Raw genomic sequence first — 17,036 nt, 5'->3', positions numbered from 1 at the left:
CTTCGAGATGTGTTAACTGTGTATTTTGTAAGCAACAGCAACATACTGTATTTTACGTTTCATTCTGTATTATATAACATTTTGATTATTAAGGTTCATTATAACTAGGCCTCATTTTCTCAGTGCCACAAGGGGACAGAGAAAAGAAGGGCTTTACAAGTAAAAAATACTACTGCTTAATTTTTCTGAAAATGGGCACACTAACCACATTGATTAACCTTATTTCTTCACCAGACGATAAATTCAACTACAAGGTAAGCATATATTATAGGTATCTACTCCTATTTAATGTTCCATTTGGACATTGTTTATGCCCATCATTCTACCTAAACATATTCCTGCTCACATTAAAATGGAAATGTCAGCAGGAAACACTGATTGGAAAAAAAAAAAAAAACAAAACCTCTTAAAACACTTCTTGTGCACAAGATGGGTAATAAAAATGATAGGTGACTACTGCAAGCACTACATAACTAAAGTTGATTCTAAATGGAGTATAAAATGTAACAACCTTTCTTCCTTCCATTTAACAGCAAAATAGTTCTAAAACCATTCTCTCTAAAATGAGCTAGAAAATAGACAAAAATTTGTTTTCAACTTGATATACATTGTGTCAACTCAGTATCCACGGTGTAAAGAAATAATTGATTACTTGGATTTCCTAAATACAGATCCCGTATTTCCTAGCACTTCATTGATATACAGTATTATTTCACAACAGGAATTAAAAATCTGAGATCACAATAGTTTATAATAAAAGCGAAAAAAAAAGTAATAATTTCACATAAGACCCATTTTAAATCTCAGTTAATGTGTTTCAATATGGAATGGAAGATCTGGCCATTGCTTAGGTCTATCAACTATTCTAAATAAATTTTCAAAAATATTAGGATTCTAGGACATCTATAATCTATAGATGGATTCTCAAAGAAATTCATCATTTTGAATTACTGAAATTATAAGAAATCTAACTCATTATTATTAGTTAATGGTCTTATTTTCATGCTTTCCTGGTCTACTAAGCCTAGCTTTCAAAACATGCTTTCATTTTTAAGACTGAATTACATACAGAAATTATAAACAAAATTTTATCATCCATGTAATTTGCAAAATTATATTTTTGACCTAACCAAATAAAATTTTAAAATAAAAAGCATTCTTAACACAAATAACCAGAAAGGGAGTTCTTATTAAATCTATATAATTAGTGACTTTGATGAAATGTTATATAAACATTATAACATATATTTAATAATAAAGATCACTCACATGATTATTATTGAATCTTAAAATAACATATATTCCATCCAATCTCCTTTCAACGGAACCAATTAACATCTGATTGTACATATGACTGAAATTTGTTTTCATTATAATAGTTTAGTCTAAAGGTTATTGTGGGTCATAAGATAGTAGTTAATGCATAGAAAAAAATCCTTTTAATGAATCTTTTAAATATACCAAAGATATGTCTAATATTAAAGATGGTATGGAAACTCAAAATACAACCAAGTCAAAAATTTCATAAATAAGCAAAAATAAAACTTAAAACTGAAAACCTGAAAATTACTGAAGTAATACTAACCTTAGAACCCTGGACATGCATTAGACAAAACAGACAACAGATCAAAAAGTACAAGAAAAGGAAATTATTAAAATTAAATGAAAATACAATGTAAAATTGAAACACAAAATAATACATTTAAAAATTATATTTGATTATTTTATTAAAAGCAAACTTCTCAGAAGAGATATTTCTTTTATAAATTACATATGATTAAGATTAAATATCAAATATTTAGACTAATATTTATTTTTTTCATTAGAGTAACTCTGCCCAAATAATACATATATATATTCATATATACCAGTATATATGTGTGTATATATATATATATGTATGTACAGTTCATATACTAGAAATTATGCATACTCTATTTTATAAAATAAATATATTTTCCCAGGTGATGCCTAAGAAGGTATTTTAATAAATAAACTAATATGGTATCTCTGTAAAAGCCCTAACCTCAGTACTGGTTTAGGCAGCAATGATTTAAGTAAATAAACTATTTATACCAACTTTCCAGAATTTTCATTAAGGAATCATGTTATAATTTGTTTTTTTTTTTTAAATATTTGGAGTTTTTCCTATAGATCTAAATCTCCAGGAGTTAAAGAATAAAATACTGTAGTGATTATAACTTAAAAACCACTTTCCCTTGCTACAAAAGAACTGATAGGTACACTAATGAGGCCTGTATGTGAACTAAGCTAATTACATAGTACACTAAGTTTCAGAATATTAACTAAGAATTATATTCAATATATTCAAAAGTTTGTCTAGAATTAAGTTTCGGAATAAAAGTCATCAACCGTTCCTATTCTCTGATTTTTGACAGCGAATATATGTGAGCATAAATTTCAAATACACAATTTTCATGTTACACTGTATAGGAAAATGCATATAAGCCTTCTGAAAATACTAACGTATGAGATAAACAAAAGAAAAATTACTAATTTTTCCACACATTCTGATAATGGTAATTAAATGTAAACTAAATTCAAGACCTTATCATCATTTTTTGACAGAAAATACTCTTCTTTTTTCTTGATTATGAAACTATTAGGAAAGCCAGAAATATTAGTCTCTGTTATTTTCCTTAACAGAGAAAATGAAACCATACAAGACACTGAATTCAATTCTAAACATTCAGTGTTCTGGAGGGCTGACCAAAACAATCAACTGAAAATCACGAAATGATTATGCAATTTGTAATTGATCCATGTTCTTTGCTTCTCTTTTTTCTACAACTCCTTTTTTGCATTCGTGACCAACTTAACAATGTATAGAGAATGAAAGAGAGGATTCAATTGACTAGTCATAGAAACATTAACTCTAAAAAAATCAACAACAACAAAAATAATGCCCTTTTCCAAAACCAAAGATTGGTCAAACTACATACTAAAAGAGGTTTACATTTTTTCTGTGACTATTGAAGTTAAAACCACCGATCTAATTTAGAGACTTGAAACTATTTTCGTGATTTATTTTTATGCCACATAGTTAACCTAGGCAAAACTGAAATTCCAAAAGTCCTGCTTCTTCAATGGATATTAAGTTCAAGGTGTTCACTATAATATAAATATGATGTAAGTATACTTTTTCCTTAAAGTTTCTACTAAAATATTTGCTTACAAGTAAGATTTATCTAAACAGTTCAACTTTTCTTACGTGAGGATACTGCAACAGCAATACACAACTGTTATCCTTAGTGTGAAATAGTATATTCCTATAAGATCTCAGGGCAGAAAACAGACCACCACTATGCTAATCCCACTGGGATAGCAGACAAAAAGATTATATCATGTTAATCTTTGGCCATCAAAATAAATCACGCATCATGAATAAATTTGTCTCAAATATCATATTTTAGGATTCTGAATATGACAGGATTATTTTATAAATGAGAAAATTATTCTATCATGATGCAATTCTGAAGAGTTCCAAAAACAACTAAATGAAGGAAACATTAGGAGCATTCCCCAACTACTGAGCTTTACACATATTACTTACCCTAATTTCCACGAACCCCCTGTTAGATAAGTATAATTAACACATTTTCATAAATAAAAGATTGAGAGTATGTTCCTATCTAGGAAGTGGTAGAACCCAGGTTAAAATACAGATTTATTTTATGCCAAAATCCATATATCTTATATCAAATCTTAATTTCAGATTGTGTCTGAATCTCACTAATGGTGGGAAACAAGTCTGTTCGATGAAAATGAGAAGTTTCCATAGTTATCCTGACACCCATCTTTATGTGAGAAATGGGAAACACATATTCCTGAGTTGAACTTTGTATCATGATTTATTTCATTGGAGAATGACAAAGAAAACTTAGCATTAACCTGTTTCTGAAAAAGCTATCCTTCCTTGACTGAGGAAAAAAATTGTGCATGTTGGATGTTTATCTCTGTGTTTTTGTTGTGTTCCACTGAACTATGTCTCTCTAAGATACTACGCAGTCTTGGCTACTGTATTTAATATATAATGAGTCTTTCAAAATTGTTTTAACTATTCCATGTGAATTTTTTAAAAGAAATAGTGTTTGTAAAAAAATAAATAAGTAAAAAATAGTCTTTGTATCTACAAAAAAATTGGTGGGATTTTGATAGTAACTGCGATATGTCTAAATACCAATTTGGGGACAAGTGTTACCCCTGTTACGCTGAGTCTCCAACCCATAAACTTGGTATAGTCTCCATTTATTTAGACCATCTTTGATTGCTTTTACCTGTCTTTTATAGTTTTTAATGTAAAGGTAGCATATATTTATTGTTATATCTCATATTTGAGAGTACCTCATATTTGTGTATTTGAGTATCTCATATTTGTATATTTAATTTCTGTGTCCACATGTTCACTGTTAGTAGAAATAATTACAACTAGTGTTACTGTTGACCTTGGTAAAATAAAAAAAGAAGAATACTTAGCATTCTACTTACCCTCTCAAAATTAAATACAATTTCAACATTAGACACGTCAAATGCTAGAAAAAATTAGTATGGCTGAGTGTGAAAATTATATATCTTCTAATAGAACATAAGGACCACAACATACAATGAAACTGCTCTAAAAATTAAACTTTAAAAAATATTGAGTAAGTCAAATTTAAGTTCTTATTTAATAGAAAAGGGTGAGTTTATCTTAAGCTCTAATTACTGAATTTTCAATGGTCAGTAATAAAGTTTTCATACTGAAACATTATACTATGTTAAACTTATGAATTTTATGTAAGGATTATGCTCTAAGTCAGCAGTCAGTAAACTATGACACACAAGTAAATCTGTCCCACTGCCTGTTTTTATAAATAAATTTTTCTTGAGACAAACCCGTACCTATTCCTTTATATAACTTTATATAACTGTCTTTTGCACAACACTAGCAGAGTTGAGAAGTTGAGACAGATACCATATAGCTCACAAAACTGAAAATATTTATCATCTGACCCACAGAGAAAAAGTTTGCTAGCCACAGCCATCCACCATTATTCATATTTATTCATTCATTTATGCATATATGCATTTTAAAATCATACCAACCTAAACAAAATCATGAGATCACTTAAACACCAGTTTCAAATGTTTCTCTCTTTATATATCTAGGATTGAAATTAATTATAATTATAATGGCATCTACATAACAATGTTTCCCTTTGCTAATCTGTACACTGCCAATGTTTCCTCTTTCACTTATTCTTTCCAAAATTCTCTTTTGGAGTTTTACATTTAAATCTAAGCCAAGAACCTCCCTATCCAGTTCTAATTTCATTCTTCATTCAATCTCTTCTTTCCAAACTCTCCCCCTCTACTACATTACAATTTTTACCAGGAATATTACACAATCAAGTAAGAGAAAACAATACCCAGCAGTCAGCACCAATCAGAGTTCTACTAGTATCAAGTGAGAGAAAAGGTTCTGGATGGATCTTTTAAGGAAGCAATTTTTTCAAAGAACATAAAATCAGCTATGGTGTATAACCAGGCATAGGTACAATCAGTTAATGGACCAAACTGACAGAAAGATAGAGAAATAGACAATGAAGAAAAATTTCTACAATTGAATGACTTCCTAAATCTGTTATGAACAGTCTAAGCAATAAGTAGTTTCAAAGTGCAAAATATAGTGATCCAAACTACAAAGGTAATAATTTTGAAATTATTAATTTGAATTAATTTGAAATTATCAAAATGTCAATATCTTTATTATATATTCATTATAAAATAAAAACAGGCAAACTTCAAACCTATACAAATTTTAATACCTACTATTAATTTTATATAGAGATCATTTCCAGTTCTGCACAAAATTTTAAAATATTTTAAAATGAATTTCAATACAACCTTTTAAAATTTCTTGACAAAAAATGACTGCTTAGAAAACATTAAAGAATTTTATATGATTAAAAAAAAATGCCAGGAGAAAATACTGATTTATTCAGCTTTGAATGTGTAGAAGGGGGAAAAAAAAACTCTTCCTGCCTCAATATTAGAATGCATTTAGAAAATCATATATGACTCCCAATTTACCAGAATTTTGTATAAATCACCAGAGGAAATCAGAGATTAAAGAGAAGAGATGGTACATTAATCTCACAGGATATCCACATCCCTCACATGCCATCAATTATTTTTCTTCCTGGCTCCATTTCCTTGCTTACTTGCTAATTCAATTAAGGCTCTAATAATGATGAACTGTTCTGCACTCCCTCTTGAACTAGCCTGTTTGCCTTTGTAGACTTCTTGAATAAATTCATGAATGAAATCAAAGTGTATGTGCCTGTGAGGGGGGGAGAGATGTTGAGGATACAAGCTTTTGCTGCCAATATTTAACTTTCAATGTTCCTTTGGTGGTGGTGGGGGGGGGGTGGTGATGCTATTGACAAAACTACAGAGAGAAAAGGAATCACGTAGGAAAAGCTAGTTAATGATGAAATAAAGCCAGAGATTAATTTGGAAACACTGCCGCACCAAGTAAAAGACATCTTAACAACAACAAAAAACACGTTTCTCTGTGGAAAGAGCATACTTTTCCAGCTATGGATTAGTTTCCAATATGGTGGCAGGAACACAGGCAATATGAGAGGCAGAGTTCTACATTCTTTCCTATGTGAGCAAGTAGCTATGGAATGTGGTTTTTTAATAGAAATCAGAGATTTTTAACATTACAATTAAAATATGAAGTTAACATTGACCTATTATATTTTAAATATATATAATTAAATGCCTTTCAAACTTATTAATAATTTCAATGTTTTATATAGAATGAAAAACAGCTATATATATTTTTAAATAAGATGCTGAACTAGTAGATAAAGTGAGATGCAAATGCTATTAGAGTCCATATGTCTATAAAAATTTTTTGAGGTTTTTAAGGATTATGAAATTGTTCAGATAGCTTAAAAATGGTATGTTATTTATATTTTTTCTATCTGAGGTGCCTGAGTTTTAAATAAGAATTCATTAGTTTGGTTCCCTTTTGAAAGCAAATTTCTGGCTTCAAGATTACATCTCAGAGAACAGGCATATAAAACTCCCATACAGTTTAAAATAATATTGTTTATGAATAATATTCCAAGTAATTCACGTAAGATTCTGCATTACTAATAATGTTTTTTTCTAAATTTAGATTTATGACTCTACTTACTTACACAATAACCATGTATTTGTATTTAGAACTTCAAGAGTTACAGAATAAAAATTTTAAGTTTACTATATATTTGAAAAGATAGGCAGTATATAGAAAATAACGTTAAGTCACTTATAGTTATGGCTCTTCTTCAAATTACTCATCAAAATTGCCAGATTAGTATTTTCATAAACACACACAACTGAAATGCAACACTGATGAAAGAGAAAAAAAAGGTAAAAAGTTTCCTTAGGTGAACATGTCTTGATAAAATCCTTATGTTTAGAGCAGAGAATACTGTGGACATGCTCTTGTCAGGTAATTATAAAATACACCACTAGATGGAAGCAAAGTACTTACAGTTGGTGATGTAGCAGCGGAGAGCAAAGGTAAAATTCCTCCACAAGCAATGATGATGTTGTCTACCATTTGGGAAATGAGGTGAATTGTGTTATGTACAAAAATAATATTTTCATTGCTATTGACAAAATCCATTACAGACTTTGTGGAATGGCTAAAATAGCACAAAAACAAAACACAAGTGAACATTTTCTTAGCTTAATGCTACTTGTAACATTTATAAAGTAAAAATTATTGCAGAGCTAGGCAAATTTAAAATGGAACTATTAGAAAAGAAAACAATTTATAATTGAGATACCATATTACAAAAAACAACATTCATCTCGGCAGGGTTTCTTTGTATCCTAGTGTATTAATTCGTTACTGGGTTTCTGCTTTAAAAATACAGTACATTAACTAGTTTCAAGACAAATTATATTAGGCCAATGAATTTAGCCTAAAAAGTATTTTCACAAAAGCTTGTTATTTTGTGTTGTAATAAGTTTTCCTTATTTACTATCCTTAGGTAATTTAGAACAATTGGATAGTTAACTCCAAGTCTACCTTTCAGGTAATTTCTGTTTGTTTTATCACCAGACTGGAGCCCCACCTGTGACCAGCCATACTGAAAATGTGTACTGCTAGTCACAGAAATGACATGATGGGGAAATATAAATGAATAAGTAAAAATTCAAGGACTTACTGAATTAAAAAAGGTAAAAGACCTTAAAGGTCATCAGTGCAGTTTCCCACACAAAACATGCAATGTAGATACCCAAAAACATACACTGCTTTAGTTTGATGTCTGTCGGGAATATGAACTGTTTTCTAATGGGAAAAAAGAGGTTATTCCATAATTGATTTTAAGGCAATGATTCTCACTCATCAGAATTGTAAACTATCATCTACGATCTTTTAGATGTCAAGCTGTATGACCTGATCCTAAAAATAAGTGCTTTTAAAAAATTAAGTAAAATTCTGTTTGGGGAATTTTACGAGAGCGCATGAAAACAGAGACATGTGGTATCTGTGTGTATGTTGTGTACCCATCTTATGTTAAAGGAAGGGAAGTTGAGTACCACTCATTTGAGGACTACTAATATTATAATTAGGAAGTTACACTATATATCTCCGTTGATGTCATGCTAACAGTAATGTGTTTCACTGTGTTCCAGTTTCCCTATTTATCATCCCCAGGTAATTTAGCATAGAACAACACTAACAATGGAAAGACCATTGTTTCTATCACATGAGTAGACTAAGGACAAACTGGTCAAATAAAATTAGAAGTAAAAGCTTTCTATAGCAGACATCGACTTTTCTCCATAATAGTTACTCCTTCTTCCCTGCTAACACAATCTAGATTTTGTTCTATTGTTGAGCTAGATCAAGTACAGGAAAGGTTGGCTTTACCTCAGCTATGAGGTTATTAACCAGTATTGCTCTATATAGGCCAGTCATTATAATCCCATTCCCTTTTGCTGGTGATTGCCTTCTGGCATGTGAGAGGTGAGAGGAAGATTTCCTGAGGGCTTCTTTTAGAAAAGAAGAAAGGAGGGTAAGGAGTGTGACAGGGAAAAAGTAGCAGAGGAGGAGGAGGAGGAGGAAGAGGAAGCGATAGAGAAGGAGAAGAAAACGGGGAAAAGAAAAAAGAGGAAAGGGAAGAGGGAAAAAAGGGAGAGGAGGAACAAGGGGATGAAGGACGAAGAAGAAGAGACCCTGCCTTCCAGTCTGGGCAAGTTTCCAATGCTTTAGTGGTGCTAGGAGCTGAATCAGCCACCTTGAATCTTAGAAGGAAAATTAGGAGAAGCAGAAAAGTCTCCTGGAGTCCAGAGAACATCACGCCATTGATTGTTTAAGTCAATGACAGTAGGGTACTCTGTTCCAGCCACGAATTTCCTAAATTATGTGCACGCACTCTTGTAACTGCTTAATTTGTCAAATATTTGCTATTAGAAAATCAACTGAAAGTGAAGCAGGGTAATGATTTAATTTATGCAGACTGTTTTCTTTAGGTGATTATATATGAACTGATACTAACGACTTCAAAGGCAAAGGCTCTAAAAACAGATGTCATAGGTGATTTTAAATTTTAACACTATGTTATAATTTTATTACCCAGAATAAAGTTAGTATATGGTATTAATTTTAACAGAAAAAGAACAAAAAATGTGGAAGCAGCTCTGAACCAAAATTTAACCTTTTTGTTGTTGTTAAATCCCTTTTATACACAGAATAGGCAATGCCAGGTTTCAAAATTTTACTTTTTAATTGTCCTAAGTTCTTGGATACCTGTTGATTTGAGCCCTAGGCTTTATAACCTTACCTTTATGAAAATACTCATGTTTCTATACAAAGTTTTAGTGTTAGGTTATTTTTTAAGTTTATTAATTTTGAGTGAGAAAGCGAGCGCAAGCGGGGAAGGGGCAAAAAGGGAGAGAGACAGACAGAGAGAGAATCCCAAGCAGGCCCTACGTTGTCAGCAAGGAGCCTGATGTTGTGGGGCTGAATCCTACTGGGAGATCATGACCTGAGCTGACATCAAGAGTTGGACACTGAGCCAGCTGAGACACCCCCAGGTGCCCCATGTTGGATTATTTTTAATAAGTTCAATTTGTGAGATTTTCAATGATATAATTCACTATGGATCAGTAATTTAAAATAGTCATTTTCTTAAGTGAAAGTTGTCTTAAGAAAAGAAATATTTCTACCTCCTCCAAACATGTACATCTGTTTCTAATGCAAACAGTAAATCGGTGAGAAGTCGCTGGTGCATTGGAGACCATTTAAACTCAGGAATACGAAACATTGTGGTGCGTGGACCTGGGCTGAACTGGCGCCTCTGTTCCTCAGTCATTGGCATGCCTCGAAATCCTAGGTCAACTCGGAGGTCTCTGTCTTGTTGTGTAATAGACCGACCCTGAACAGCCTAGAGGAAGAAAAGGTGAACTTCTGTAGACTGCCAAAGAAATGCATGATTTCAAAAAGAAAACAGTAAGTATAGTCAAGTGAGTGAGGAGAGCTCCTGCATGTAACTTTGATAGGTTAATCTATTTTACACATATTATTCATCTGGTGATTCCATAGACAGAAACCTTTTTGAGCTGAAGAGGCTACTATTATTACTTTTATTTTTCTGTTTCAAAAACCAGGCAAGGACATCAAAGACCTCAAGTCTAACACCAGGGTTCACATTGAAAACCAAGTCCTCTTTACCTTTGTTTATGGAGTCTTCATATTAGATACATGTGTCCCTTACAAAAGTGAGCATATAATTAAAATTGAAGTATACGGGATATATGTCATCAACTAACTATACTTAGAAACACAAGATTAAAAAATATTACTTGAACAGATTGAAATTAACTCAAAAGTCTATTTTACTCACAATACTTCAATTTCGAAAAATAGTACATTTATTTGACAAGTTAGAAAACCAGAAAAATACCTACAACCTCTGAAAACCAGGCAAGCCTAGCGATTGTTATGCTCAATAAACAATGCACTATGCTTTCCTTTCATTTAAATCTTCACCTAACTCAATATCCCCACTCCCTTCCAATTACCGTGGTAGTACAACCGCCACAAAAATAGAAGCTGGCAGTTAACAGAGAAAAAATAAAAATAGCTTTCCCACACACAGAATACGTGTTTTGTTTGTTTGTTGTGGTTTCTTCCCCACACGGAATATGTAAGGATTGTTATTAGAGTACAAAGACACCAGAAAGGTATGGTTTACTCTTTATAATACAATTCTAATGGAAACATGTTAACTTTATCTTTGATGATATGAAACAGTGAGTGGAAAACCCAGAGAACAACCAAAAACCCAAATCACTAATGGTAAAAGTATTCTTCAATTCTTAATCATAAGGTAATTTAGCCTGGAAAATAAGGAAGTGGTCTTAAAACTCAAAGCTCCACAATTAAAATTCATATCAGAAAACATCATCTATTTTTAGCTTTACTCTGGTGAGGCCAGAAATGCAGCACTAACATTTCCTCACCACTAGGCCTAAGAATCTTTAATTTTCTCATAACGACGACTCCTAGCCACATCGTTGTAAAGAAAATTTTCACTGCTAATAAGTCCAAATTTTCTCAGCCATACTACCTACCTCACAGGGTGGTTGTGAGGATTAAATCTGAAAACATATAGCACAGTGCCTGGAACATAGTAGGCACTTGATAAATAACAGTTCCCTTTTCCCTTCCCTTTCATTTCATTTATCAGTTCAATCTGGGCTCCAAGTCCTCTTTGCTATAATCCACACAACGGGGTTGGGCCTGAAGCTTAAAAGGTTAAAATTAATCAAGTATTCAGAATGAAGATCTTGAGTACAAAATGTGTAAATTTAGTCACAGAGTCACAAAATAGGGGAACGGGTAGAGCCCTTCCAGGTCATATTTTAATCTGGTACAAACACTTGTACTGTATAAGGAAATTCAGGCCCAGAGAGGCCCAACAAAGGCACACAGACACAATGTGGTGGAGTTGGAAATATAATTCAGATATTTTAAATTTCTTTTGTATATATACTACCATAACACGTGATTCCCAAAGTTAACTATAATGCCATAATTAAGTATAAACATGATGTAACTGTTCGGAAATTACTCTGCCGTAGTGCTAACAACTCAGGATCTGTCCAATGCATTTTTAGAACTCACGTAGGATAACTCACTTGCGTTGTAGCAGTGGTCTGGATTTTTCGAATTTCCTTTCCTGATTCTTTGCCATCGTCAGATCTCTCAGTATCTGAAATTATACTTCCTGCATCAATATTTGGTACAATTTTGCTACCAGATGACTCGGTTTCCAGAGTGGTAGCAGTCATTTCAGCATACTCTAACCCTTTAGAGGATGACGCTAAGTCTCTTTCAGAAATACTGCTCATTCCATCAGATGTCGTATGGATTTTGAACTCTTTTTCTTCTATGATACTTGATGTACAACTTAAGTCTACACTACCAGTCATATGAGCAAGCAATCCAAGGTCATCACTAACACCAAGATGTACTTGTGTGTCCTGAATATTTGGAATAATGTGATTGCTAGAAAGTTCAGGAAGAAGTTTCTCCTCCTGTTTAGGTATTTTATCGAAGAGAAATGACGTACTACTATTCGGAAGTTCATCCTTCTCATCTGCTAGTGTTATCAATGGACCATTATCCTTTTCTTCATTTTTTTTAATGATACCAACACTTCCATGTACATTGTTCTGGAGTTTCTCAACAGCAGCACTATATACATTATCCAATAAAGATTCAACCTCCACAAGGGCACCATTCTCTCCACCTACTAACGTCTCTGGTGATAAATCCATATCATCAAGCTTTACTTCGGTGGCTTCTACTTTCTCTGCTTTTATATCAACCAAAAGATCATGCACTTCCACATGCACACCACCTCCCGGTCTATCTGAATTTCCAAGAATACCATCTGACACTTTTGTCGACATGAGCAAGTCTCTAGTGTCTGTGCTGACAGGGTAATCTGTCTCACTTTCCGGGCTCTGGCTTTGTGAGAGATCTTCCATCTCTCGGATTTCCATTCCACCTTTCGCTCCTGTTGTCTGTGACGAAAGACCAGAGATGGTGCTCACATTCCCTTTTTTTCCCTTTTTAATGTTTTCCTCCTCTTGTCTCTGATATTCTTCATACATTTTGGCTAGGTATTCTTTATGTGCTTCGTAAGTGACCTTAGGAATAAGCAAAGAAAACATTAAGGCATTTCATATACATACCAAGGAGAAAAAAATACAAGTAAAGTTATGTTAATAGCGAAAATGGTATCAAAATTACGATTTCAAATGTAGCACATATTAATCTTAAGATAAGTTTCATTAAGTAATTGGAAGTAATTGTCAAAAATAGTTACATATGACTTATTTTATATACGTGTGTGTGTGTGTGTGTGTGTATGTGTGTGTGTTATATATATACAACGTCCAAAAACAGTTAAGTAAACTAGCAACATTAAAGTTTTAAGTGAAGTAATCTTTTCTTTTAGGTTGAGTATTTCAATGTTACTCTAACCTAATATGCCAGTTGAATTCCTACATATTTGAGTTCAGCTAACACAGAAAATTGGCTAATAATATATATAATATCCAAAGTATGACCATATCAGTTTTCACCATCTATTATTCATGTGTGCCTACTTCCAATTGAGATTTTTAAAAATCACACATATCTATAAATATGTACATTTTTAAACTGTTAAAACATCACAAATTTATCTTTATATAGACTAATGGGTTACTTTACATGGCTTGTTTAAGAATAATTATGAAATATATTTTTTCATAAAACATGAAATGTTTTTCTTATCAAGTAGTATTTTAAAATTTGTTAATGATAAAAGGTGCCAATACATTATAAAATGTAAGTTTTAACAGAAATAAAAGCTCTTCTAAAATTGAAAATAATAAAGTTCAAAATCTTTCCTTATAGGCATATATGATATTGACCTAAATGACAACAGGATTTTAGGTTGAGAGGGATCTTCCTTTGGAGATTATGTTGATACAAAAATTCCTTTATTTTACAGAAGAGGCAATCAAGTCCTAAAAGTGGAAGCTAAGTATAGCCCATGAATCAAACGTGCTTATCACCTGTTTTAGTAAGTAAAGTTATACAAGAACACAGCCATGTTCATTTTTTACACGTTTCCTATGGCTATTTTCACGCCACATGGCAGAGTTAAATAGCTGCTTCAGAGGCTGGCTGTACAGCCCCCAAGACCTAAAATATTTACTATCTGTACAGGTTAAAAAAACATTAAAGGAACATTTTTCTAACCCCTGCACAAAAGGACTATACAAATTTCCTGAAGTCACAAAACTGAATTGTGGCACAGACTGGATTAAAAGCCAAACTTGTGACACCCACGCTTTTTCTAGGACACCACATAATGAGAAATCTTGACTCTGATTTTTCCAGAATCTAATGTGTACATAAATGTGCATGTTAACTCACTACTTTCTCTCACCAAAGATCAGGTAACATTTAAAATACAGACATACAGATTCTTAGAATTAAAAAGGAAAGATAATGCAATTAAAAATGCCACTAAACTTAAACCCTTATTCATGATTCACTTGGAAATAAAGGCAATTTCTCATTACTTTTCAGAAAGTATTTTTCAGCATGTATTTCATGAAATATTCTTTTAAGAACCAGTAGGTATGTTTAAGGTAAAAGAACTATTGGCTCAGACTCGAGCTATAAAACGGATGTGGGGTTACGTCTGGGGTCTAAAATCCCTGGTTCATAAACATGGGGTTTCAATGAAATGATCTATAAAATATTTCAAGCTCTAACAGTGTTACAGAATAGAGAGAAAATAAAACCAAAACCAGTAAAGAAAGTGGAGATAAAGGAATCGGCCATAATGTAAAATGCCCACAAGATGGCACCAGATGCGTGTTTATAGCCATTGAATCCACAGCTGAAACCCTGATGATCTAAAGTGCTACATCTCCTTACCTTGGAATGAGCTATTGAGAGTGTATCAACCCAGACTCTCCATCCTCCCCATTCATATTTTATTGCATGATACAACAGAATCCGGAAGATATTGTAGACCATCTCGGTAATCTTCTGTTCCTCAGAATTTTTAGGATTGATATAGCCAAGAGAAAACATCCAATCCTGCCACACTGAACACTGCAATAAGCATCTAGTGGGTTAAAAAAACAAAAAAAAAAAATCCCACCTCATTAAAAATACCTGAATTATATTAGAATTTACTATTTTTAAATTTAGATAAAGAGTGAAAATATGATCTGACCTAGGTAAAGCAAGATGCACAGTCATTCTGCACATTCTATATTCTATACCTGGAATGATTTTCTCCCATTTTTCTACCTGGAAAAATCCAAATTATCATTTCAAATTGGTTTCCTAACTCTCCCAGTCAGATTTAGTTATCGTTTCTCTACTTCCTCATCACCTGTAGCACTCACAACGCACTTAATACATTACATATTAATCACTCTTTTCTTGTTATCTTCCCCATTAAATTGTGCCAAGACTGAACACGGAGACAATCTGTGTGCAGCACAGTGCTTGATACATACCAGACATTCAATACATATTTGTTGAAGACTCAGGAAGCACCCACAGCCTTAGACTGTACCCCATGTCTTAACTAACTTAAAAATGCACCACAATAATCAGTTATTGGACAGAAACTGAGAAAAGCAGAGATGAATATGAGCAACTCCAACACAATTACAACACACAGGTATCACCAGAAGGAATGGTGCATCTTAAATATGTGTACTCATATCCACAATTAAAATATAATACCCACATGATCAAATAAAAATATAAAAGTAAGTATAATGAACGTACATTAGATCAAAGAAACATAAAATGCCTTTTCGGAGAATTACAAGTATTTAGCAATATGGGAAAGTTTTGAAAAACTTTTTGAAAGAGACTAAAAATAAAGAAGAGAAAATAATTACGGAATAAAGCTTTGTTATAGTATTGAAATTGCTTACCTTCTATTTTCACGACTGTTACTGAAAAGTTTTATCATGTCAGATAAAAATAAACGACGAACTTCCATCAGTTCGGCACTTGGTGTAGAGTTTTTTAACAAAGTTGCCACCACCTTAAGAATCACTGTGAATACGCACACAAAAAAGTCAAGATTTACAACTGCATATCTTCCACTCAAAAACCTTTCCTCATTTTCAGCTTAGCCCTATGGTAGGTGAGTTAGAAGTATTATGAACTATGGTAAACACCATAATGATTAAGGTGGTTAGGAAAAGTTTTGATTTAGTTTCACATGTTATCATGTCATTACTGCATTAACATAAAGAATTGCCATTTGGATAGCTAAAGAAAATAAATAAAAAGAAGAAATAACAAGTGTTGGTGAGGATGTGGAGAAAAGGGAACTCTCCTGCACTGTTGGTAAGAATGTAATTTGGTGCAGGCACTGTGAAAAACAGTATGAAGGGTCTTCAACAATTAAAAATAGAATTACCATTATGATTCAGTAATTCCACTACTGGGTATTGACCCAAAGCAAACACAAAACTAAATCTAAAAGATATATGCACCTCTATGTTCAGTGCAACATAATTTATAATAGCCAAGATATGGACGCAACCTAAGTGTCCATTGGCAGGTAAACAGCTAAAGAAGATGTGGTATTTACACACACTAGGGTATTAGTTGTAAAATGAGATCTTGCCTTTTGCAACAATATGCATGGACCTAGAGAGTACTATGCTAAGAGAAGTAAGTTAGAGGGAGAAAGCCAAATACCATATGATTTGACTTACACGTGGAATCTAAACAAACAAACAAACCAAAAAACCCCACAAATATACTCAGAACTAGAGAACTGCTGGTTGTCAAATGAGAGGGAGGTAGGGAGATGGGCAAACAAAATAGGTGAAAGGAATTAAGAATTACATACGTCCAGTTACACAGCAGATAAGTCACAGGGATATATATATATATATTATATATATATATA

General features: G+C 32.6%; 1 protein-coding gene across 11 annotated transcripts in view; it reads right to left on the bottom strand.

The window, feature by feature from the left end:
• Window positions 1–17,036, bottom strand: part of NBEA (neurobeachin) — a 676,718-nt gene that overhangs the window by 456,758 nt on the left and 202,924 nt on the right. For all 11 annotated transcript variants that reach the window (XM_053214308.1, XM_053214315.1, XM_053214324.1 and 8 more), the window contains 5 exons: window positions 16,045–16,168; window positions 15,023–15,215; window positions 12,217–13,233; window positions 10,243–10,460; window positions 7,553–7,706 (listed from right to left, as the gene is read on the bottom strand). In XM_053214308.1, the coding sequence (XP_053070283.1) occupies window positions 7,553–7,706; window positions 10,243–10,460; window positions 12,217–13,233; window positions 15,023–15,215; window positions 16,045–16,168 (1,706 nt within the window). The remainder of the gene's footprint in view (window positions 1–7,552; window positions 7,707–10,242; window positions 10,461–12,216; window positions 13,234–15,022; window positions 15,216–16,044; window positions 16,169–17,036) is intronic.

This window comes from Acinonyx jubatus, chromosome A1, assembly GCF_027475565.1.
Source record: "Acinonyx jubatus isolate Ajub_Pintada_27869175 chromosome A1, VMU_Ajub_asm_v1.0, whole genome shotgun sequence".
In the NCBI taxonomy this organism is placed as follows: Eukaryota; Metazoa; Chordata; class Mammalia; order Carnivora; family Felidae; genus Acinonyx; species Acinonyx jubatus.
Note: the sequence above shows the minus strand (reverse complement) of the source record. Positions and strands in the feature narration are given on the sequence as shown.